The following is a 27,246-nucleotide window of genomic DNA, read 5'->3' as shown; positions in this document are numbered from 1 at the left end:
CTCTGCTGACTGACTTTCCTGACTGGTCTGACAGTGACTCTGACTGAATGCCCAAAATTAAAAAAAATGGTGCCAAAAAAATATATAAAATTTTGGAGAGAAAAAAAATGTCAGAATTTTTTTTTTTAACCGGTGCAGCGGTGCTCAAAGGCCGGCCCTGGTTATATTAGCAAAAATGCTTCTAGTAAAAGCTAAATCTGTTTCAGTAGTGTATGCACATGCACACTCATTAAAAGTTTAACACTGCATCTACATAGAGAGCTGGCTGTGACATGCATTATGTCAATGATAACTCAATTCACATTTTACAAGACACTGCTGACTGAAGCACTGATAGCTTTTACTAGAAGCTCTCCTCCAAACATGACAAGTTGTGTTTCTACCAAACATTTCTACTTTGGTTTCATCTGACCATATGACATTCTCCCAATCCGCTTCTGGATCATCCAAATGCTCTCTAGCAACCTTCAGACGGGCCCAGACATGTACTGGTTTAAGATCTGAGTCCCTGGTGGCGTAGTGTGTTACTGATGGTAGCCTTTGTTACATTGGTCCCAGCTCTCTGCAGGTCATTCACTAGGTCCCCCGTGTGGTTCTGGGATATTTGCTCACCATTATTGTGATCATTTTGACCCCACGGGGTGAGATCTTGCGTGGAGCCCCAGATTGAGGGAGATTATCAGTGGTCTTGTATGTCTTCCATTTTCTAATTATTGCTCCCACAGTTGATTTCTTCACACCAAGCTGCTTGCCTATTGCAGATTCAGTCTTCCCAGCCTGGTGCAGGTCTACAATTTTGTTTCTGGTGTCCTTCGACAGCTCTTTGGTCTTCACCGTAGTGGAGTTTGGAGTGTGACTGTTTGAGGTTGTGGACAGGTGTCTTTTATACAAGTTCAAACAGGTGCTATTAATACAGGTAAAGAGTGGAGGACAGAGGGGCCTCTTAAAGAAGAAGATACAGGTCTGTGAGAGCCAGAAATCTTGCTTGTTTGTAGGTGACCAAATACTTATTTTCCACCATAATTTGCAAATAAATTCTTTCCAAATCAGACAATGTGATTGTCTGGATTTGTTTCCACATTTTGTCTCTCATAGTTGAGGTATACCTATGATGAAAATGACAGGCCTCTCTCATCTTCTTAAGTGGGAGAACTTGCACAATTGGTGGCTGACTAAATACTTTTTTTCCCCACTGTATATATATATATATATATATATATATATATATATATATATATATATATATATATATATATATATATATATATATATATATATATATACATACATAGAGAGAGAGAGCAAACAAGCAAACAAAGATAAAGGACAACCATTATAAGCTCACATATGTCAAAATGTCTTGTAGCAGTCCGTAATATTGTACAGTTCTCAGGTAAGGTTCTAATGAGTAAGCCGTGACTCAGAAATACAGTCCCAGAGCAATCCAAGTAGGATGTATGCTTACAATCTCCTCCCCGGTCACTTTATTAGATAATAGGCGATCACTCACCACATTCTCGATGATAGTACAGTCCCTAGCCGGTGCTGAAGTTATCAGGTGGAAGCCTGCCGTCCTCTGCACCAGCCGCCGACTGTCCAAGGAAACATCAAAGAGTCTGCGTAGTGGGGGGGTGTCCTCCACAACAGACCAGGATTGTATCCGAGAACGGCTACGGGTATGTTGTGTGCTGTCACACAGTGATGTGGTGGATGGGTGGGCCCAAGAACTGCTACACCGATGTTGATTAGAGCAGTCAAAGTGGCACTCTCCAGCCGCAAATATAATCAAAGAGCCAAGAGAAAAAAACTGCTGCTGACAAACGAAGTGCTGAAATTAGGTATGAGTTTATTCAACCACAGTCAAGGGGTCATTACAGACTGGAACACCTGACATGTTTTGCGCATGCGTACCTGTGCTTCATCAGAGGTGATTAATTCAGAGAAGTGTGCAATATTTTATTGGCTGTTTGGACCAATAAGAATTCAAGAGTATATTAACTCCCTCTCCTCTTCTCTTAACCCTAAGGTGGCCCTGTAATACAATTATGTATACCGAAGGCACAATTGGTAGGGAGAGAGGGGCAAACAAATGTATTCACGATCCATGAAAACTATGTAACATCAAACAGAATAAATAATAAGGCATAATAACAAAAAAATTTGATAAAAATAACAGAAAGGGAGGAGCAAATGCATAGAAAAATCCATGCCGACGGCGCGCCCGCACCCTTTGAAAAAGCCAGGTTCTGGCAAAACATGTCAGGGGACAGGGGGAAATTCAGTTTTTAACAGCATTTGAATGTCTGGTTATGATAGTGGTATAGGCCGGTATATTTAGACTGAGTTAAATTAAACGCTGCGGATGTTTACACGTGTACCGTTACTACTTATACAAATTCTTAAGCTTAAACGCTAAACGGAAACATTATAATCTAGGAGTCTGAGAGCCTTTAACCTAGCATCTTATTGTGCCTTTAAGTTCAGTATACAGACTAATATTTATGATAGCTTGTTGTGTAACCCCATTAGTGTCAAATATATGTGATACAAGTAACCAACAATATAAGAGCATTGCTGTCTTTATAATTATAACTTATGTTATATTAAGAGAGGTTTGATTCTATGCAGTATTACTAAAGATATTATATCTCACAATCATTCCATAGTAGGAAGTCCCTAATAGCAGAGCAAACTGCAGTAAACCAGCCAGTTTAATAATGGTGTATTATTTCTACATATGTAAAGTGATTTACACTTAACGATGTTAAAGTGAATTATAACGTGGTTATGTATACATATCACACATGTTTATGTCAAATATACAGTAGCATCACATTATTAGCCACATTCTTAAACCAACATAAGCTTAAAGGGACACTGAAACCAAATTTTTTTCTTTTGTGATTCAGATAGAGCATGACATTTTAAGCAACTTTCTAATTTACTACTATTATCAATTTTTCTTTGTTCTCTTGCTATCTTTATTTTAAAAAGAAGTAATCTAAGCTTTTTTTTTTGGTTAAGAACTCTGGACAGCACTTTTTTTATTGATGGATTAATTTATCCACCAATCAGCAAGAACAACCCAGGTTGTTCACTAAAAATGGGCCGGCATCTAAACTTAAATTCTTGCATTTCAAATAAAGATACCAAGAGAATGAAGAAAATTTGATTATAGGAGTAAATTAGAAAGTTGCTTAAAATGTCATGCTCTATCTGAATCACAAAATAAAAAATTTGGGTTCAGTGTCCCTTTACGTATTACCTATATACGGAGATGGACTATGGATTAAAACCTACATCCTAGGTCCAATTAAACCTCCTATTCAAATTATTTTTCAGGTCTCTCACCTCTGGATATAATTTAATACTAAACAGACTCAATTCATTTGTATTTTTAAATGTTTGTATCAGTGTGGTGTTTTTAATATATTATTCGATTAAAGGTTAATTTTGATTTGCTCTTTCCATTAAAAAAATAATAAAAAAATAATAAAATACAAACTATTTTGCTCTTTAAATTCAAGCATTCAGGAACGTGTATGCTATTCAGGTGTACTTTATTATCAGTTTCATACTGATAGAGTTTAGTCCATTGTTCTGTACACAGCACCCGCACCCAATCACTTCCAAACCTTCAGCCCAGTATTTACAAGCTGATATACAAGTTATTATAGAGGGTATTCCTGAACACTCAACATAGTAGTGCCTTTAGTACCTCCTCTTTTTCAAAAAATAACAAGCATAAAAGTAAGAATAAATCTATAACATAAGAAATAATAAGAACTGACAAGTAAATATATAGCACAACAATGCATATCTAGGGGAGTTATAGTTATTAATACATTTGACCTTTATTAAAGGGCCAGGAAGTATAGGTAATTATGTATTATATATATTGTTTCAATCTATAACAATTCCCCTATTGTGCTAAGCTATTGGTAAATAGCTGAATAAAGTGTAATAAAATCTAAATTTCATCAAGGATAAAAAAATATATACAGAGAAATGGATCAACATAAAATAATATGCATGGATATTGATAAATGCATTTTACACAGCACAATAAGAAATTTATAACTATTAAATACAAAGAGGAAGAAAACAAATACAAATTTTGATAATATAATCACAATATAATCACAATATAATCACAATATAATCACAATATAATCACAATATAGTATTGGAGGTAGTCTCTTCAAATTTAGTCTATCTATACCAATGCTCCTTACAATACAGTCTATATTAATATATTATGTCTGGATATAATAATTGAAGGAGTATATTAGTATAGATATACATCTAAAAAAAGAGAGGACAAGATAACAAATAAATGCAATTAAACTACTCTATAATTAGAGAGATTCAATAATTTTATATAATTAATCAGCATGCGTATACACTTAAAATATGAACTGTGGGATCTCTGAAGACAGAGAGAGGAGGAAAGAAAGAAATGAGAGAAGAAGAATGAGACAGACAGAATATATAATATTCTAAAGTTTTTCTATTACTTATCTAGTGAACAGATTTACATCTAATCTTTAATTTATGCCCCCAGGTGTCCTAGTGTTTAATTCAATAATCCAAAAAAACGTCTCTCTTTAATAGGAGATTAGCTCTATTTCCTCCTCTAGAGGTTTTAGGTATACTTTCTATGCCTATAAAAGAAAGATATTTTGTACCCTTTCCATGTTGTCTAAAATGTTTCGCCACTGGTGTTTGTGCTTCCTTTTCTTTTAATGATAGGAGGTGTTGTCTTATTCTCTCTTTTAGGGGTCTTGTAGTGATCACAATATATTGTAGAGAGCAACATTGGCATGTGATTAGGTATATGACCTATTGGATTGTACAGTCAATTCTACTCCTAATATCATATATTTTTCTTGTAACAGTAGACATAAAAGATTTATTCTTTTGGGTATATGTGCAGCTCTTGCAGGGAATATGTCCACATTTATAAAAACCATTGATTGGGCTTAACTAATTTGTTGGAGATTTATTTTTTTCTGAAAGATCAGTTCTAGTAATGTCTCCTAATGAAGGAGCTCTTTTGGCTATATATTTGATTTTCTTCTTGTTGGTTATTGACCTAAGTACTTCATCCATATGTAAAATAGGTAGATTCTTTCTTAATATATTACATATATCTGTATATTGTTGGCTGTATTTTGTAATGAAGAGAATATTATCATATTTGATTTTGGTTTTAGGATCTGGTTGTTTTTTTTCTAAATAGTGAGGCCCTATCTATCTTAGAAATATTATATTCCATCTGGAGGAGCGATTTCTTATTATAGCCCCTAAGTGTTAGTCTGTCTGTGAGTCCTCTTGCTTGTTTGAAATATACTGCAATGTTCGAACAGTTTCTGCATATTCTAAGATATTGTCCTTTAGGAATACCTCTTTTAACACGTGGAATGTGGCACGAGTCTGCATGTAAGATTGTGTTTTTGGCTAGTGATTTTGTATATATAGAGGTAATTATTTTATCATTTGGTCCAATATCTAAGTGTATATCTAAATAATCTATTTCAGTTTGATTTTGTTGTTTAGTGAAACTCAGATTGTACTTGTTAGATTTCATATACTCTAGAAATTGTTCTGTGGTATATTTGCCATCATCTTTCTATATGAGTATCAAGTCATCAATGAATCTGCCGTATAATATTATATTATTACTAAAAGGGCAGTCTTCTGAAAAAATAAGGCAAAACTCAAGCCAACCCATATAAATATTGACAAATGCTGGGGCAAATGTTGCCCCCATGGCCGTGCCACTTTTTTGTAAATAATATTCTCCTTCATAAACAAATAATTATGTGAAAGTAAAAACTCTGTAATTGATATTATAAATGTTATGAAGGGATTATTATATTCGGTATATCTGTGTAACATGTTAGGGAGGGCATCTAGACCTAGTTGATGGGTATATTTGAGTATAATGCTGTAACGTCAATGGTCAGCCATTTATATTGTTTACTCCATTGTATATCTGTGAGTTGTTGAATAATATGTGAACTGTCTCTAATATATCCTTGTAATGCTAGGACTATCGGTTGAAGTACATGGTCATGCCATTCGCTCAATCGTTCACAAAGAGAGCCATTACTAGCCACTATTGGTCTGCCCGGTGGATTAATAGTGGTTTTGTGGATTTTAGTCGTAATTCTAAAATATGTTATCCTGGGGTAATTAACTATAAGATAATCGACCAAATCTTTGTCCATAAAATTATTTTCAATGGCTGTATCCAGTAAAGATATCATCATTTGTTTGAAAGACATGGTGGGGTTATAGGAGAGTTTTATGTACAGTTATCCATTATTTAGTTGTGACATAACTTCATTATGGTAATCTTCCTTATTCAGTATAACTACTGCCCCACCCTTGTCTGCCTGAGTAATGATAATATCTTGATTTTTATCTAATTCATTAAGAGCTTTTCTCTGAGTTTTTGTAAGATTATTCCTATACTTAGCCCTTTCTGTCTGAATTTGTTTACTCAACATATTGAGTTCTTTTTCTATCACTCTTTGATACATATCTATAGTATGATCTCTACTATGTATCGGATAAAAATATGATTTGTCCTTAAAGTTAAATCTCATATCTAATGTGGATTGTGTATGTGTACTAGCCTGTGATGATAGTGTAATAAGTTGTGTTAAATCTTTAAGTTGGGTATATTGTAATCCAACTGATGGAAATGTCTCAGTAACCTGTGATTGTGATGAAGAAACAGTGTGTGAATCTGATACATTGTGAAAATGTTTTTTCAAAACATTCTTGCGTATAAAATTATTGACATCCAATATAGTGTTAAATAAATCAAAATTAGTGACTGGTGCAAAACTTAAACATTTATTAAGAAGTGATATTTGTGCATTGTTCAAATATATATTCTGAGAGATTAATTACTACTCCTAATTCTTGTGGGCTCTCCGTATCCTGCTGGGGTACCTGAAATTGCCCTCTCCCTTTTTTGGCGTACTAGTTTGTTGTGGTGATTTGACGAGGGATTTGAGATCCTGTCTCACTGGTTGATCTGTATGACTGGAACCTGGGGCGTCTTCTAATTGGTCACTATCTAGTGATGTAGTGGGGTCTGCATCTTGATGGTCTGTTTCTATACTTGAAAATGTGACCTTTTTGGACTGTTGTCTTTGATGTCTTTTTTTTATTCATTTTTTTTTTTTTTATTGTGTTTAGTATTTTCACTACTCTTATCTTAGTATTCTGAGTAGGTCTTCTGATATTTTTTTGACAGTAGACTATGTCTAACTAATAATCCTTAGCATCTCTCTGATATTTACTGACTTTTCTTTCTGATAATTCTGAGTCTAATTTATTAATAGTGCTATCTAGTTGTTCTTGATAGTCACTATGTTGTTTAGTCTTTTTGAATGGTTTCAGCAGTCCAAATAGTCTATCAATTTCCTGAAGTATGGTATCTCTTTCACTTCTTTTATGTTTAACCAATTGTTTCATACAAATAATAGAGCAGTTGGTTAAATTTGTATTCCACTCTTCCATAAATTCTGGTATACTTAATGCAAAGGTGAGGCATTTTTTCATTCTGAGTCCCCTAGGTTCTCTATTTTCTGTGATGTAGAAATCAAGAAATTCAATATCCCACCACAAGTTAGTTTCTCTAAACCTCAAATTTTCTAAAGAGGTAAAAACCATAGATACATCTTCCTCTTTTATAGAATCTGAAATCTGTAAATTGCCCTTTAAGACATTTTCCATAATTAGCTTACATTTTGTAACAGCTATTACCCCTGTGGGTATGTTAGTAGTTTAGGATATTATATATTCTGTCTGCCTCTTTCTTCTTCTCTAATTTCTTCTTTCTTTCCTCCTCTCTTTCTCTGTCTTCAGAGATCCCACAGTTCATATTTTAAGTGTATACGCATGCTGATTAATTATATAAAGTTATTGAATCTCTCTAATTATAGAGTAGTTTAATTGCATTTATTTGTTCTCTTGTCCTCTCTTTTTTTAGATGTATATCTATATTAATATACTCCTTCAATTATTATATCCAGACATAATATATAAATATAGACCGTATTGTAAGGAGCATTGGCATAGATAGACTAAATTTGAAGAGACTACCTCCAATACTATATTGTGATTATATTGTGATTATATTGTGATTATATTGTGATTATATTGTCAAAATTTGTATTTGTTTTCTTCCTCTTTGTATTTAATAGTTATAAATTTCTTATTGTGCTGTGTAAAATGCATTTATCAATACACATGCATATTATTTTATGTTGATCCATTTCTCTGTATATATTTTTTTATCCTTGATGAAATTTAGATTTTATTACACTTTATTCAGCTATTTACCAATAGCTTAGCACAATAGGGGAATTGTTATAGATTAAAACAATATATATAATACATAATTACCTATACTTCCTGGCCCTTTAATAATGGTCATATGTATTACTAACTATAACTCCCCTAGATATGCATCGTTGTGCTATATATTTACTTGTCAGTACTTATTATTTCTTATGTTATAGATTTATTCTTACTTTTATGCTTGCTATTTTTAACTGGATTTTTTGTTATTATGCCTTATTATTTTTCTGTATGATGTTATATATTTTTCATGGATCGTGAATAAATTGTTTGCCCCCTCTCTCGCTGCCAATTCTGCCTTTGGTATACATAATTGTATTACAGGCCCAGCTAAGGGTTTACAGAGGAGGAGAGCAAGTAAATATACTCTTGAATTCTTACTGGTCCACACAGCCAATAAAATATTGCACACTTCTCTGAATGAATGACCTCTGATGAAGCACAGGTACGCCTGTGCGAAACATGTCAGGTGTTCCAGTCTGTAATGACCCTTTGACTGTGGTTGAATAAACTCATACCTGATTTCAGCACTGTATATACTGTATATATATATATATATATATATATATATATATATAAATTTATATAAATATCCAATTTATATAAATATCCAAACTCCAGCTCTGCCCACCATCTGTCAGCTGTCTGGGTGCAATGATGCGATAAGATACTCAAAATAAGGAATGCACTCACAGGTCTTTCTCTTGTTAAGTGTATCCAGTCCACGGATCATCCATTACTTATGGAATATATTCTCCTTCCCAACAGGAAGCTGCAAGAGTCCACCCACAGCAAAGCTGCTATATAGCTCCTCCCCTAACTGCCATATTCAGTCATTCTCTTGCAAGCCTCAACATAGATAGGAGGTCGTGAGAGTCTGTGGTGCTTTCTACTTAGTTTATTCTTCAATCAAAAGTTTGTTATTTTTAAATGGCACCGGAGTGTGCTGTTTATCTCAGGCAGTATTTGGAAGAAGAATCTGCCTGCGTTTTTCTATGATCTTAGCAGACGTAACTAAGATCCATTTGCTGTTCTCACACATTCTGAGGAGTGAGGTACTTCAGAGGGGGAATGGCGTGCAGGTTTTCCTGCAGATAAGGTATGTGCAGTAAAATATTTTTCTAGGAATGGAATTGACTAAGAAAATACTGCTGATACCGAAGTAATGTAAGTAAAGCCTTAAATGCAGCGATAGCGACTGGTATCAGGCTTATTAATAGAGATACATACTCTTGTAAAAATGTGTTTTAAAACGTTTGCTGGCATGTTTAATCGTTTTTTAACATATGTTTGGTGATAAAACTTATTGGGGCCTAAGTTTTTTCCACATGGCTGGCTTAAATTTTGCATAGAAACAGTTAACTGAAGCTTCCCACTGTTGGCTGTGGCAGTTTGTTGTGTCTGTTTTTAAAAACGTCTATGTCATTTTTTTTAATTTTTTTTTAATCTGTTTTTTGCATTAAGGGGTTAATCATCCATTTGCAAGTGGGTGCAATGCTCTGTTACCTTATTACATGTACTGTAAAAATTTCGTTTGTTTTACTGCCTTTTTTTCACTGTTTTTCAAATTTTTACAAAATTTGTTTCTCTTAAAGGCACAGTAACGTTTTATATATTTGCTTGTTAACTTGATTTAAAGTGTTTTCCAAGCTTACTAGTCTCATTATTAGTCTGTTCTAACATGTCTGACATAGAGGAAGCTCTGTGTTCATTATGTTTTAAAGCCATGGTGGAACCCCATCTTAGAATGTGTACCAGATGTACTGATTTCATGTTAAACAATAAAGATCATTTTTTGTCTTTAAAAACATTATCACCAGAGGATTCTGTCGTGGGGGTAGTTATGCCGACTAACTCTCCCCACGGGTCAGACCTTTTGACTCCCGCTCTAGGGACTCACGCTCAAATGGCGCCAAGTACATCAAGGGCACCCATAGCGTTTCTTTTACCAGGGGATTCTGTCGAGGGGAAAGTTATGCCGACTAACTCTCCCCACGTGTCAGACCCTTCGACACCCGCTTCAGGGACTCACGCTCAAATGGCGCCAAGTACATCAAGGGCGCCCATAGCGTTTATTTTACAAGACATGGCAAAGGTGGTGAATAATATTCTGGCAGCAGTATTAGTCAGACTACCTGAAATTAAAGGAAAGCAGTTAGCTCTGGGGGTAGATACAGAGCATACAGACGCTTTAAGAACCATGTATGATACTACCTCACAATATGCTTAGTCTGTGGGTGATTTTTTTTTTTTGACTCAGGGAAGATGATTTAACCTGATTCTGATATTTCTACATTTAAAATTTATGCTTGAGAACCTCCACTTGTTGCTCAGGGAGGCTTTGGCTGCTCTGAATGAATGTGTACAATCGCAGGGCCAGAGAAATTGTGTAGACTGGATAAATAAAATGCAGTGCCGGTGTGTACTGATGTTTTTCCAATACCTAAAGAGGTTTACTAAAATTTTTTTTAATAAGGAATGGGATAGACCAGGTGTGCCGTTCTCTTCCCCTCCTATTTTTTAGAAGAATGTTTTCTAATAGTTACCACCACACGGGACTTCTGGCAGACAGTTCCTAAGGTGGAGAGAAGAGTTTCTACTCTAGCTAAGCGTACCACTACCTCTGACGAGGACAGTTGTGCTTTTTAGATCCAATGGATAAAAAATGTTTATTCAACAGGGTTTTATCCTGCAGCCCCTTGCATACATTGCTTCTGTCACTGCTGCTGCGGCGTTCTGGGTTGAGTCTCTTGATGAGGCTTTACAGTTAAGCGACTCCATTGGATGAATATATTTGACAAGCTTATGCTAGCCAATTCCTTTGTTTTCTGATGCCTTGTTCATTTGACTAGACTAACGACTAAGAATTCTGTTTTTTACTATACTGGCGCGCAGAGCGCTATGGCTTATATCATGGTCAGCTGTCGTGACTTTAATAAATAAGCTACTTAACTTCCCTTCAAGGGGCAGACCCTATTCGGGCCTGGTTTGAAGGAGATTATTGCTTATATCACTGGAGGAAAAGGTCATGCCCTTCCTCAGGATAGGTCTAAATCAAGGGCAAAAAAAAAAAAAAAAAAGTCTAATTTTCGTACCTTTTAAAAACTTCAGGGCAGGTGTGGCATCCTCGTCCTCTAAGGCAAAACAAGAGGGAATTTTTGCTCAGTCCAAGGCGGTCTGGAGACAATCGGACCTGGAACAAAGATAAGCAGGCCAAGGAGCCTGCTGCTGCCTCTAAGGCAGCATGAAGGAACGGACCCCTATCCGGTAACGGATCCTATAGGGGGCAGACTTTCATTCTTTGCCCAGGCGTGGGCAAGAGATGCCCAGGATCCCTAGGCATTGGAATTTATATCCCAGAGATATCTTCTGGATTTCAAAGATTCCCCCCCAAAAAAAGGGGAGATTTCGCCTTTCACAATTATCTGCAAACCAGATAAAGAAGGAGGCATTCTTACATTGTGTACGAGATCCATCCAGTTCCAAGAGAGGAACAGGGACAGAGTTTTTACTCAAATCTGTTTGTGGTTTCCAAGGAGAGGGAACCTTCAGACCTATTTTGGATCTAAAGATCTTAAACAAATTCCTCAGAATTCCGTCATTTAAGATGGAAACTATTCGTACCATCTTAACTATGATCCAGGAGAGTCAATAGAGGACTACAATGGATTTGAAGGATGCTTATCCTCACATTGTAATGCATAAAGATCACCATCGTTTTTCAGGTTTGCCTTTCTAGACAGGCATTACCAGTTTGTAGCTCTTTCCTTTGGGATATCTACAGCCCCAAGAATCTTTATGGAGGTTCTGGGGTCGCTTTGGCGGTCCTTAGACCGCGGGGCATAGAAGTGGCCCCTTATTTAGACGACATCCTGATACAGGCGTCAAACATCCAAATTGCCCAGTCTCATACGGACGTAGTACTGGCATTTCTGAGATCACATGGGTGGAAAGTGAACAAGGAAAGAGTTCTCTATCCCCAATCTCAAGGGTTTCCCTCCTAGGGACTCTGATAGATTCTGTAGAAATGAAAATTTACCTGACGGAGTCCAGGTTGTCAAAGTTTCTAAATTTCTGCCGTGTTTTTTTCATCCCATCCACGCCCTTCGGTGGCTCAGTACATGAATGAAATCGGCTTAATGGTAGCGGCAAGGGACATAGTACCGTTTGCACGTCTACATTTCAGACCGCTGCAACTATGCATGCTCAGTCAGAGGAACGGGGATTACACAGATTTGTCCCCCTGTTAAACCTGGACCAAGAGACCAGAGATTCTCTTCTCTGGTGACTATGTCGGGTCCATCTGTCCAAGGGTATGACCTTCCGCAGGTCAGATGGGACAATTGTTACAATAGATGCCAGCCTTTTAGGTTGGGATGCAGTCTGGAACTCCCTGAAGGCTCAGGGATAGTGGACTTAGGAGGAGACCCTCCTTCTAATAAATATTCTGGAACTGGGAGTGATATTCCATGCTCTTCAGACTTGGCCTCAGTTAGCAACTCTGAGGTACATCATACTCAGTCGGACAATATACACGACTGTGGCTTACATCAGCCATCAAGGGGGAACAGAAGTTCCCTAGCGATGTTAGAAGTCTTACAATAATTCACTGGACAGAGACTCACTCTTGTCTATCAGCTATCCATATCCCAGGTGTTGAGAACTGGGAGGTGGATTTTCTAAGTCGTCAGACTTTTCTTCCGGGGGAGTGGGATTTCCTCCGGAGGTCAAGACCAAGCAGGAGAGGGCTTTGGTGTTTTTGACAGCGCCTGCGTAGCCACGCAGGACCTGGTATGCAGATCTGGTGGACATGTCATCCTTTCCATCACGGTCTCTGCTTCTGAGACAGGTCCCTCTACCTCAGGGTCCTTTCAACCATCTAAATAGAATCAATCTGAGATGGACTGCCTGGAGACTGAACGCTTGATGTTATCAAAGCATGGCTTCTCCGAGTCAGTCATTGATACCTTAATACAGACATGAAAGCCTGTCTCTAGGAAAATTGAACATAGATATGGTGTAAATATCTGATTGTTATGAATCCAAGGGTTACTCATGGAGTAAAGTCTGGATTCCCAGGATATTATCTTTTCTCCAAGATGTTTTTGAGAAAAGGGTTGTCAGCTAATTCCTTAAAAGGGGACAGATTTTTACTCTGTCTATTTTTTTGCACAAGCGTCTGGCAGGTATTCTAGACGTTCAGGCATTTGGTCAGGCTTTGGTTAGATCCAAGCCTGTGTTTAAAACTGTTGCTCCGCCATGGAGCTTAAACCTGATTCTTAAGGTTCTTCAAGAAGTTCCGTTTGAACCTTTTTTGTTCCATAGATATCAATCTTTATCTTGGAAAGTTCCTTTTGGGTAGCTAATTCCTCGACTCGTAGAGTCTCCAAGTTATCTGTGTTACAATGTGATTCTCCTTATCTGGTCCTTCGTACGGATAAGGTAGTCCTGCGTACCAACCTGGGTTTTTTCCTAAGGTGGTATCTAACAAGTACATCACTCAAGAGATAGTTGTTCCATGCTTGTATCCTAATCCTTCCTCAAAGAAGGAACGTCTATTACACAATATTGGACGTGGTTTGTGCTTTAAAGTTTTACTTACAAGCTACTACAGTTTTCATCAAACGTTCACCTTGTTTGTTGTCTATTCTGGACAGAGGAGAGGTCAAAAGACTTCAGCAGCCTCTCTGTCTTTTTGGTTAAAAAGCATAATTCATTTAGCTTATGAGACTGCTGGACAGCAGCCTCCTGAAGGGATTACAGCTCATTCTACTAGAGCTGTGGTTTTCACTTGGGCCTTTTTTAAATGTGGCTTCTGTTGAACAGATTTACAAGACGGAGTCTTGGTCTGCGCTTCATACTTTTCAAATTTAACAAATTTGATACCTTGCTTCTTCGGAGGCTATTTTTGGGAGAAAGGGTTTTTTACAGGCAGTGGTAACTTCCGTTTAAGTACCTGCCTTGTCCCTCCCATCATCCGTGTACTTTAGCTTTGGTATTGGTATTCCATAAGTAATGGATGATCCGTGGACTGGATACACTTAACAAGAGAAAACATAATTTATGCTTACCTGATAAATTTATTTCTCTTGTAGTGTATCCAGTCCACGGCCCGCCCTGTCACTTTAAGGCAGGTAATTTTTTCATTTGAACTACAGTCACCACTGCACCCTATAGTTTTTCCTTTCTCTGCATGTTTTCGGTCGAATGACTGAATATGGCAGTTAGGGGAGGAGCTATATAGCAGCTTTGCTGTGGGTGGACTCTTGCAGCTTCCTGTTGGGAAGGAGAATATATTCCATAAGTAATGGATGATCCGTGGACTGGATACACTACAAGAGAAATAAATTTATCAGGTAAGCATAAATTATGTTTTTTTGCAAACAAGTAAAAATACTTTAATTTAACTTTTTCGGGGATCTAGTCCCCTTCGTCAGCATACACAAGTGAGAAAACACACATCATTTATAGTGATAGGCAAATAAACATAGCTCTTACCAAACGGCGCTAAAAAAATTTCACCACACCGCTATTGTTTGCATTTCTTGCTTGAACTGTCTAATGAACTGGCACATACGACCTCCTACAGCTATTTATGCAAATTGTGTATAATCAACTCACAAGCCGCTTAACGTTTACTGTATATCTATATGCTGGATTGTACATATCCTGAGGGTACGACTGCATTGACCACTTAGATCCCACTTCCTATACCTGCCTGGTGTTATACCTCTCTCATGAGGTGCCGGTAGCAGCAGGGTGTAGTAGGTCTCGGCAGCGTCTCCCCTGAATATACTTTATTGCCTGTACGCAAAAACATTGCATGCCTTATTTTGTCTGGACCATAACACCTAAGACAGTCATCCTCTTCTTAGATCCCATTTTATTTTTACCTGCCCAGCTATGACCTCTGTTTTCTCTAAGCATATCTTATGGGGTGCTGTGAGCAGCAGGGTGTAGAAGGTTTGACATGTCTTTAATAACGAGGTCATCTCATCTCTATAAGCTATAGCGTTTCTTCTCCTAAGCACACGCACATACCCCTGACCGGTCAGCTTTGATTGTCTATTAAATGACACAGTAATTATTTTTATCTTGGTACTTTTACTTTGTGTATAGGTTGCTATTGATACTTTATCTGTGTCTCATTGTTCACTCTGCGGGGGAGAACGCCTCCTCTGCGCTCACTACAGGTTACTTATTATATTGTATAATTTGAGCTAATAATTAAAATTACTTTTTCAAAAGAGTGCTGAAATCCCTGTCTTTTTTCATCCCGGTTTACTTTCCTGGATGGTCTCTTTTGTTATTAACTCCATAACATATATATATATATATATATATATATATATATATATATATATATATATATATATATATATATATATAGTATATATGTATATACACACACAAAACTGGAGAGATCTAGTTTTTAATGTAGGATCCACACTCTAATTAACCTTGTATGCATCCACCAGGGTCCAGGGACAGAATTTACAAAATCCCAAACTGGAGAAATCCACACTCACTAGATTTATATTACTGGAACATATTTATTAAAGTCAAATCTGATTAAGGGGCTGTGAATCCAAAAGTTCACTTATTTTACTTCAATAAATATGTTCCAATTATATAAAACTAGAGGTAATTATATATATATATATATATATATATATATATATTTATACAGGGAGTGCAGAATTATTAGGCAAATGAGTATTTTGACCACATCATCCTCTTTATGCATGTTGTCTTACTCCAAGCTGTATAGGCTCGAAAGCCTACTACCAATTAAGCATATTAGGTGATGTGCATCTCTGTAATGAGAAGGGGTGTGGTCTAATGACATCAACACCCTATATCAGGTGTGCATAATTATTAGGCAACTTCCTTTCCTTTGGCAAAATGGGTCAAAAGAAGGACTTGACAGGCTCAGAAAAGTCAAAATAGTGACATATCTTGCAGAGGGATGCAGCACTCTTAAAATTGCAAAGCTTCTGAAGCGTGATCATCGAACAATCAAGCGTTTCATTCAAAATAGTCAACAGGGTCGCAAGAAGCGTGTGGAAAAACCAAGGCGCAAAATAACTGCCCATGAACTGAGAAAAGTCAAGCGTGCAGCTGCCAAGATGCCACTTGCCACCAGTTTGGCCATATTTCAGAGCTGCAACATCACTGGAGTGCCCAAAAGCACAAGGTGTGCAATACTCAGAGACATGGCCAAGGTAAGAAAGGCTGAAAGACGACCACCACTGAACAAGACACACAAGCTGAAACGTCAAGACAGGGCCAAGAAATATCTCAAGACTGATTTTTCTAAGGTTTTATGGACTGATGAAATGAGAGTGAGTCTTGATGGGCCAGATGGATGGGCCCGTGGCTGGATTGGTAAAGGGCAGAGAGCTCCAGTCCGACTCAGACGCCAGCAAGGTGGAGGTGGAGTACTGGTTTGGGCTGGTATCATCAAAGATGAGCTTGTGGGGCCTTTTCGGGTTGAGGATGGAGTCAAGCTCAACTCCCAGTCCTACTGCCAGTTTCTGGAAGACACCTTCTTCAAGCAGTGGTACAGGAAGAAGTCTGCATCCTTCAAGAAAAACATGATTTTCATGCAGGACAATGCTCCATCACACGCGTCCAAGTACTCCACAGCGTGGCTGGCAAGAAAGGGTATAAAAGAAGAAAATCTAATGACATGGCCTCCTTGTTCACCTGATCTGAACCCCATTGAGAACCTGTGGTCCATCATCAAATGTGAGATTTACAAGGAGGGAAAACAGTACACCTCTCTGAACAGTGTATGGGAGGCTGTGGTTGCTGCTGCACGCAATGTTGATGGAGAACAGATCAAAACACTGACAGAATCCATGGATGTGTCCTTGCAAAGAAAGGTGGCTATATTGGTCACTGATTTGTTTTTGTTTTGTTTTTGAATGTCAGAAATGTTTATTTGTGAATGTTGAGATGTTATATTGGTTTCACTGGTAAAAATAAATAATTGAAATGGGTATATATTTGTTTTTTGTTAAGTTGCCTAATAATTATGCACAGTAATAGTCACCTGCACACACATATATCCCCCTAAAATAGCTATAACTAAAAACAAACTAAAAACTACTTCTAAAACTATTCAGCTTTGATATTAATGAGTTTTTTGGGTTCACTGAGAACATGGTTGTTGTTCAATAATAAAATTAATCCTCAAAAATACAACTTGCCTAATAATTCTGCACTCCCTGTATATATATATATATATATATATATATATATATATATATCTAGAGTTACACAAATATTTTATGGCAAAATGTGAGTTGCTGGGGTTATGTATATGTGGATTACTACTAAGCAAACTTAACATGATATTTAAATAGCTGTTATAAAAATGATTATCATTTCCAAACTCCATCAGCTGAAATAATGTTGTTCATTATTGTTCATTGTCTAAAGTAAATAAAGTTTTTTTCTTGTAAAAAAAAAAAACACCCTCCTCCTTCTTCTTGGCTTGTCTGTTGCTATGAGACACAGAACACAACAATGCCTTCTCCATAGCAGCCTGTGGCCAAATAAATAAAGTGTTTCTATTAGGATACAGTGAACATTCTGCCATCACCTGCTGCTTAATAAACATGGCTTTACCTCTTCTACCAGGAAACTCATTTAACAGGAATGTAAGTACAAGTCTAATTAATACAAGTAACCAGTCTAAAAAGATAAGCAACTGAAATGTTTTAAAATTCTTTACATCCTTTTGCTGCATAGCCATCTGGTGTTTTACCTTTATAGTTCTGTTTGGTAATTGTTTTCCCTGTTGTTAAGAAAATAACTAATTTAGCAGATAATTATTTTTTTGGGTATTGAAGTGAATTACAGGACTAAATAGGCATATACATATTTAATAAGCAATATTATAGTATACATAGGTGATTTCAATCTGATCCCATCTAATCCCCTTTAATGACATTGCAATAGCAAAACATTAAACAACACAGATACACATAAAAAAAACTAACTCTAGAAGAGGAGTGATCAATTAGATGTGAGGAGAGATGGTTAAACCTATTCATTATAGGTTAGCCAATGAATCATTTATCATATGCATTTAATTACGTTCAGCTTCTGACATCTGTTACATTTCTGCAGATGTGTTTGCTTTTCTCTACAATCTGTGTATTCAGCTCGGAAATCCGTTAAGATTATTTTTTTTTAACAGAAAACCAAGATTTTCTAATAATTTCATATTATTCATATGAGAAAATGATGTCTCACAGGCTAAGATTCTAAAACTATTTCATGTTGTTTTACACCACTTTTGGCATTTATTCTCTATTATTAATAAACTAGTTGGTAAGCCTGCCCAGAGGGCAGTCTATATGTTGTAAATACAAAAATAAAAAATAGAACTACAGAAAAAAATAAACACATTATCCAAAATAAAAAAATTAAACCTAATCCCTATGAAAATAAAAAAGCCCCCCAAAAGAAAAACACCCCCTAATCTAATGCTAAACTACCAATAGCCCTTAAAAGGGCTTTTTGTAGGGCATTGCCCTAAGTTAAACAGCTCTTTTACATTAAAATAAACAAAGTCCCCCCTAACAGTTAAACCCCCCACCCACCAAACCCCCAAAATAAAAAAAACTAACACTAAAAAAACCTAAACTACCCATTGCCCTAAAAAGGGAATTTGTATGGACATTGCCCTTAAAAGGGCATTTAGCTCCTTTTCACTGCCCTTAAAAGGGCATTAAGCTCTTTTAAGAAAGCCCCAAAAAAAACCTAAGTTAAAAAAAAACAACCCAAAAAACTAACACTAAAGCCCCAAATAGGTGGCGCTAAGGTGGCGCGGAGCGGAGGTGCGGAGCAGTCTTCCTAGATGTGGCGATCCTCTGTGGCGGTCCTTGGCGGAGGTAGTCCTCGGCAGTGGTGGCGGCGGTCCTCGGCGACATGGAGGCTCCTCTTCATCCGATCGTCCGTGGCATACTGAAGAAAGAATGCAAGGTACCTTGCATTCCTATTGGCTGAATTTTTCAAAACAGCCAATAGGATTAGAGCTACTAAAATCCTATTGGCTGTTCAAATCAGCCAATAAGATTTCAGTAGCTCTCATCCTATTGGCTGAATTTCAAAATTTCAGCCAATAGAAATTCAAGGTACCCCAATATATATGGGGTACCTTGAATTCTTTCTTCAGTGTGCGGCGGACGATCGCATGAAGAGGAACCTCCACGCCTTTGCCGAGGAGCGCCACCGCCGCTGAGGATCGCCACATCTGGGAAGACCTCTCTGGACCTCCACTCCGTGCCGCCTTCACTGTGGATAAAGATGATGGACCCGCCTGGAAGAAGACCTTCTCCGCCAGACTTCTGAAACCGTGTGTACCTATTTGGGGCTTTCGTGTTTGTTTGTTTTTTTTACTTATTTTTGGACTTTCTTAAAAGAGCTAAATGCCCTTTAAAGGGCAGTGAAAAGACCTAAATGCCCTTTTTAAGGGCAATGCCCATACAAATGCCCTTTTCAGGCAATGGGTAGTTTAGGTTTTTTTATTTTGGGGGTTTGGTGTGTGGGGGGTTTTACTGTTAGGGGGGACTTTGTTTATTTTTAATGTAAAAGAGCTGTTTAACTTAGGGCAATGCCCTACAAAAAGCCATTTTAAGGGCTATTGGTAGTTTAGCATTAGATTAGGAGGTGTTTTTATTTTGGGGGGGCTTTTTTATTTTCATAGGGATTAGGTATATTTTTTTTATTTTGGATAATGTGTTTATTATTTTTTGTAATGTTAGCCTTTTTTTATTTTCTCTAATGTTAGATTAAGGTAATTTTTTTTTTTTTGTATTTTTATAGTAATGTAGTTTATTTTTATTGTAATTAAGGGGTTAATTTAGGGGGTGTTAGGTTAGGGGACATTAAATTAGTTTTTTGCGTTGTGGGGGTTGGCAGTGTAGGAGTTAATAGGTAAATTAGGTTTAATGCGTTGTGGGGGGTTTGCAGTTTAGGGGTTAATAGATGTATTAGGTAGGTTGTGATGTTGGGGTTTGCGGATTTAGGGGTTAATAATTTTATTAGGTAGTTTTTTGTTTTTTTTCTTAATACTTCGTGCAGGCGTTTAGTTTATTTTTTTAAAATCCGGGGTTTGCGGATTTAGGGGTTAATAATTTTATTAGGTAGTTTTTTTTTTCTTAATACTTCGTGCGGGCAGTTAGTTTATTTTTTTTAAATACTTATTGTGGGCGCTTAGGTTTTTTTTTAATACTTATTGCATGCGTTTATGTTTTTTTTAAATACTTATTGCGGGCAGTTTTTTTTTTTTTGTAATGCTACTTTTGCCTTCCCTGCATCCCGGTGGATTCCGAAAATGGCAGGGTGGTAAAAGAATCCACCTGCGGTGGATTCTATCACCACCCTGCCATTTTCGGAATCCACCTGGATGCAGCTTTGCTGCAGGTGAATTATTTTCTTGCACAGCCAACATACTGTTAGCTGCCTCACACTGCCAACATTCCTTTGAGGATGTATGCGCAACTGCCGACGGCGACGGACATTACAAACGCAATTATAGTATAGATATGAGATTGTACCTTATTCTATAGTAATTTTTTTCCTGCTGCTGAGGAGGTTACATATGCTTTTCAACAAAGGATACCAAAGAATACAAAGTTCATTTGATAATAGAAGTTAACCCCTTAGTGACCAGATCATTTTTCAATTTTCTTACTGTTAAGAACCAGGGCTATTTTTACATTTGTGCAGTGTTTGGCTGTAATTTTCCTCTTACTCATTTACTGTACCCGCACATGTTATATACTGTTTTTCTCGCCATTAAATGGACTTTCTAAAGATACCATTATTTTCATCATATCATATAATTTACTATGAAAAAGTTATAAAATATAATGAAAATATGGGAAAAAACACCCCCCAAATTATGTTATTATGCTTCTCTGGGATCCCCTTTGTTCAAAAATAGCAGACTTAAATGGCTTTGGTCTTGCTTTTTGGTAATTTTGGTAATTAGAAGGCCGCTAAATGCTGCTGTGCACCACACATATATTATGCCCAGCAGTGAAGGGGTTAATTAGCTTCTATGGTTAATTTTAGCTTTAGTGTAGAGATCAGCCTTCCACCTGACACATCCCACCCCCTGATCCCTCCATGACCCCTCTCAAACAGCTCTCTTCCCTACCCCACCTCACAATTGTCACCGCCATCTTAAGTACTGTCAGAAAGTCTGCCAGTACTAAAATAAAAGTTTTTTTTTGTTCGTTTTTTTATTATATAATTTCTGCAGTATAGGATCCCCCCCCCCCTTACCACCCAACCTCCCTGAGCCCTCCCAAACAGCTCTCTAACCCTCCCCCCTCTACTTATTTTCCGCCATCTTAGGTACTGGCTTCTGTTTGTCAGTACCCAGTTTGCTATAAATTGTTTTTTTTGTAAGAAAAAAACAAAAAAACTTTTTTTCCGTAGTGTAGCTGCCCCCTTATTAGCAAACCACCCTCCCCCTCCTACATCCCTTTACAATCATGGATCCGACATAGGATTCCCCTCTCTTCCTTCCCCCTCTTCCCTCCTTCCCACTGCAGTGATCAAAATAGCATGGCGTAACGGTCCCACCCGCTCCCGCCCCACTTCACGCCCCCTTCAGGCCGGCTTCCCGCCCTCCTCCCACCTCCAGCAATGGGCTGCCCACCCACCTCCCGGGTCCAAGCCCTCCCACGCCACCAACGTTCAGCACCATCGCTGGCCGATGCAGAGAGGGTCACAGAGTGGCCCTCTCTGCATCGGTAGCTGCCTAAAGAGTATTGCATGATGCCTCAATATCAAGGCATCCCTTCAATACCCTGAGATGTGCTATGTACGTCCTTGGTCCTTAACTGTTGTTTTTTTGAGGACGTACATAGCACGTCCTTGGTCCTTAAAGTGAAGGTTAAGTTACCGTAATGTCTATACAGTATAGCATTAAGTGTGTTAAATAAACATAACTTTCATTCATCAATTCTTATATTAGTCTGCATTAATCAAGTTATTACCTTTAAAAATCCATTTTCGAACGTCCGCAAATTCAACCCGTTTTTCTGGGTGGGGGGGGGGGGGGTTCCGGTGGGTCACGTTTTTGAGTAATCCAATTGAAATGTCGGTCTTGAGGTGGCCGTCACTTCACGTCATCCACCCCTTTAGTAGTAAGTGCATGCGCTATTGAAATTATCAGAAGATATGAAAACACGCGCGCTCCCGTAAGCATTTGGAAATAATGATCACCCATTAGCCGCATGCGCAGTGGTTTGCAGCATTGCCTATTAGCGCATGTGCAGTTAGAGACTGCAGCAAGAACGTGCATTTGAAAGACACAGGGACCGCTGAAGACGGAAGTAGGGCATTGGAGGAGTCGTTCTCTAAGCGGTAGGGATTTTTATATATAATTTTATTAGAAAATATTTAAGTAATGTAAAAAAAAACTTATCAACTAGATTAGGGTCATATGGAGACATGCTAAGTTGTATTTCCTAATCTTAAACTTTACCTTTACTTTAAGGAGTTCATTTAAAAGTGTCTTAAAATTACATGTTCCATCTCAATCACAAAAGTTTAAAGGGACATTCTAGCCAAAATTGGATTCTACATTGATGCATTTTATTTTTACGTAGAAGCATTATTTAATATGTATTAGCAAAATGCTTCTAATACAAGATATAGCTGTTTCAAACGTGTATTTAAGTATGCACAGTGCACCAGCATTTTAAACACAGCACTTACTTAAAGAGAGTTATATGAGTAGATGAGGGGAGCGCCAAAAAGGCTAAGGTAAGTAAAATGGTAACCTAAATAGCTGATAGATAATAAAGTATACAATTTAATAAAATAGAATACATGGATACATGTCTAAAACATATATATATATACACCATAACAATTTGTAAAATCACAGTATAAAATCACAGTATCACAATCCTCTATATTGCATATAAATACAAACAGTTTTTTAGTTAATTAAGGTTGGTGAATATGGTATGTAATAAGCAAAGTGTTGCTCCTAGTAAGTGAGCTGTCTTTTCCTGATAAAAATTTTTTATAGTGAGGGTTCTGATAATTAAAGTCAATTGTCCAAATCCGAATTTGTCCCAAATCCAAGTTTGTCAATGCAAAGTTACTTGTGGGTGATTAACAAACAATAGTGAAGAAATGTGAATAAAAATGATGAAGTGTCAAAAAATATAAAAAAAAATCAATCAAAAAAACAATCAAAAAGTCTTGATAAAGGCCTAGTTTTAGTCCGAAACGCGTCGACATATCAAAGTAAGCACATTACCTATATTAGAACTTAACAGTTTATATATCCTGCAGTATTGTTTTTTCTTTTTTTTTAACAGGTCATCCCCAAAAAAACCCCTTTGTTTATACACTGGTAATATAAGGACTTTTGAAGACACAAGGAATTTATCACACCACTCTTCTAACATTGGCATTTTTTACTTTTTTACTTTATATTTTTTCTCAAACACATTTTCTAGTGATATCACTTTTTTTTTTTTTATTGTTTTTTTTATTGATTTTTTTTAATATTTTTTGACACTTCATCATTTTTATTCACATTTCTTCACTATTGTTTGTTAATCACCCACAAGTAATTAAACTTTGCATTGACAAACTTGGATTTGGGACAAATTCTGATTTGGACAATTAACTTTAATTATCAGAACCCTCACTATAACATTTTTTATCAGGAAAAGACAGCTCACTTACTAGGAGCAACACTTTGCTTATTACATACCATATTCACCAACCTTAATTAATTAAAAAACTGTTTGTAGTTATATGCAATATCGAGGATTGTGATACTGTGATTTTATACTGTGATTTTACAAATTGTTATTGTGTATATATATATATGTTTTAGACATGTATCCATGTATTCTATTTTATTAAATTGTATACTTTATTATCTATCAGCTATTTAGGTTACCATTTTACTTACCTTAGCCTTTTTGGCGCTCCCCTCATCTACTCAAATAATTATCTATTTTAAGGTTCACTAGGGAACCTATTGAGGAGAGCCTAAGGTACCTTATTTGTGCAGGGTAAACTCAGTAATATATTAGACTTACTTAGAGAGATTAAGGTGCTTGTACCATCTGGTAATGACTCAGTTTGTTAATTGCTGACATGATACAAGCCCTACTGGTGCTCTTAGCAGCTGCAGTATTTAAAATGCTGGTGCACTGAGAACATCTAGCTGTGCTTCACATGCACATGCAGAGAAAAATATTAAAACTGAAACAGTGATAACTTTTACTCGAAGCATTTTTGCTGATACATGTATATTGCAAATATGTTTCTATTTAAAGATGTAATTCATCTATGTGCATTTAAATTTTGACCGGAATATCCCTTTAGCGTTCATGTCCCTTTAATTTCAAAAAATTTAGAAAGTTAGAAAAGAACATTTTGTCTTTATTACTGAATTTGAATCAGGTCACCTTAGCATGTTTGTGGTAGCCATTTTCTCATATATAAATAACTGTAATTTTACACCCCTTTATTAAAGGGACATTAAACACGAAATAAATGCTGGATAGAATGATGCATTCAAAGCATAGATTAGTCTGTGAATAAAATGTAGATGTATTTTCTCAAGTTTTATTAGGTGTTTAAATATTGACAAAATAAGTGTAAAGTTTTAGTGTCTATAAAACAATTTGAGCTGCAATGTTGTAACAGTGTTAAACATAAACTGAAAAGCTCACAATTTCAAAATGGAATTACAGGAAAAGGGGACAAAATAAATAATGAAAGTATAAAGCAGAGATTTAAATGGACAGTGTAACATTGTTTTCCCCTTAATGTGTTTCCATTTACTTGTTATACTTTGTGCTGAGTTTCAAATGTATGGGAAATTGTTCATTTTTGTATATGAAACAGCGGTGTCTGCTATTTGTACCTCTGTCATTATTTCATCTTAACCTTCTTATCTACATAGTTTTCTTGTTACCAATAAGATGGAAACCTCAAAAAAAAATATTTTGTGATTCAGACAGAATATAACAGTGTTTTACACTTCCATTTCTAACAGGAACTGAAAAGCTCACAATTTCAGAATGGATTTTCAGATAAAGGAGACAAAATACATAATGAAAGTATATTACAAATATTTTTTATTTATTTATAGTAGCAGATTATCATTTATATTACCATCTCAAAGTGTGTAATGTCCCTTTAACAGAAAAGTACTAGTTGAAGGTAAAATGGCAAATTTCTAGCAAAGTTGTCAATTATATTAAATTGTACAGCTTAGAAATTGATATACTAGCTATCGTATTAACTTCAACATATCTACTACATTTTATTTCCTTAATTATCACTTCATTTATTGATTTATTTCACTCTCAGCTGGGAAAGGACAAATTCCACAAATCCCAACATTTTGGCTACAGCAATGACATTTCCATGCTACTGGGTGAAGAAAAGCCAGGCATTGGAGGGGAACCTCTTCCTGGGCAGAAGCTAAAGCCTAAATTCAGTGTATATCCTAAAGGCATTGGCAGTGACGCTCCATCTTGGGTGGCATTTGAAAAACAGGTAAGATTTTCTTAAAGGGACATTCATCTGCTGGGCCCAACGACAATAGCATGGTTAATCACCAACCATTTTTTTCCTACTGTGCTTGTATCTATCTTGTTTCCTTATTTTAATAAATTTCTGGTGTCATTTGGTGATGTTCTGCATATTCTTTCTTGGAGCTGCCATCTTAGTTTTTTTCTTCCTAGGACGGAAGCAGCGGGCATCCAGAGATCAGTGATGTTGCTGGCATTTTTACATAGAACTTTGTATGATAGCGATTAGGAGATTTAAATTTCTGCAGCAGATGCATGGCTCTATATTATTCATGAGTTTTTTTAAATACCTATTTTATATAACCTTTAAAAGGACATAAACCCCAAGATTCAGATAAAACATACAATTTTAGACAACTTTCCAATTTACTTCTATTATCAAATTGTTTTCATTTTTGTTATCCTTTGTTGAAAAGGCTTGTGGATGCTACCTACCTAGGTAACTCTTCAACAAAGAATAACATGTGAATGAAGCAAACATTACTGTAGTTGTGCCCAGCAATTTAATGCCCCTTTAACACCACAATGTTGTGTTTTTTGTTACAGTAGATTTAAAGGGAAACTTTTTCTTTTGTGATTCAGACAGAGGATACCGTTTTTAAAAGGTTTCCAATTTACTTCTATTTTTACATTCGTTCCCATGGTATTTTATGTTGAAGAGATACCTGGGTAGCCATCTGAAGCACTACATGTAAGGAAATAGCGCTAGTGCTCTTGCAAATGGATAACACTCTTGCAAAACTGCTGCTATATAGTGCTCCAGAAATGGGCTGACTACTAAGCATTATGTCCCTGCTGTTCAACAAAAGATACAAAGTGAACAAAGAAAAATTGATAATAGAAATAAATAAGAAAGTTGCTTAAAATTGCATGCTCCATCTGAATCATGAAATAATTTTTTTGGGTTTCATATCCCTTTAATTAATATCATAATTATCTCATTTGCAATGATTTTCAGTCTTTTAGGTTGTAAGAGGTTAAAGGGATATTTCAGCCAAAATTGGAAACTACATGGGTGCATTTTGGTATTGAACAGAAGCATTTTTGTAATATACATGCATTAGTAAAAGTACTTCTAATAAAAGCTATAGCTGTTTCAAATGTGTATTTAAGTATGCACCGTGCACCAGCAATTTAAATCCAGCACTTGCTCAGAGAGCCTAAGGTGCTTGTACCATCTGGTAATGACTCAATTTGTTAATTGCTGACATGATTACAGGCCCCACTGACACTCTGAACAGCTGCAGCATTTGAAATG

The 27,246-nt window shown here is 36.5% G+C and overlaps 1 protein-coding gene across 1 annotated transcript in view; it reads left to right on the top strand.

The window, feature by feature from the left end:
• Positions 1-17,948: 17,948 nt before the first annotated feature.
• Positions 17,949-27,246, top strand: part of EFHC2 (EF-hand domain containing 2) — a 206,272-nt gene continuing 196,974 nt past the window's right edge. The window contains exons 1-2 of the mRNA XM_053704631.1: positions 17,949-18,050; positions 25,765-25,953. Coding sequence (XP_053560606.1) covers positions 18,009-18,050; positions 25,765-25,953 — 231 coding nt within the window. The 5' untranslated portion in view covers positions 17,949-18,008. The remainder of the gene's footprint in view (positions 18,051-25,764; positions 25,954-27,246) is intronic.

This window comes from Bombina bombina, chromosome 3 (genome assembly GCF_027579735.1).
Source record: "Bombina bombina isolate aBomBom1 chromosome 3, aBomBom1.pri, whole genome shotgun sequence".
Taxonomy (NCBI): Eukaryota; Metazoa; Chordata; class Amphibia; order Anura; family Bombinatoridae; genus Bombina; species Bombina bombina.
The sequence above is the reverse complement of the archived record's forward strand: the minus strand, read 5'-3'. Positions and strand labels throughout refer to the sequence as shown.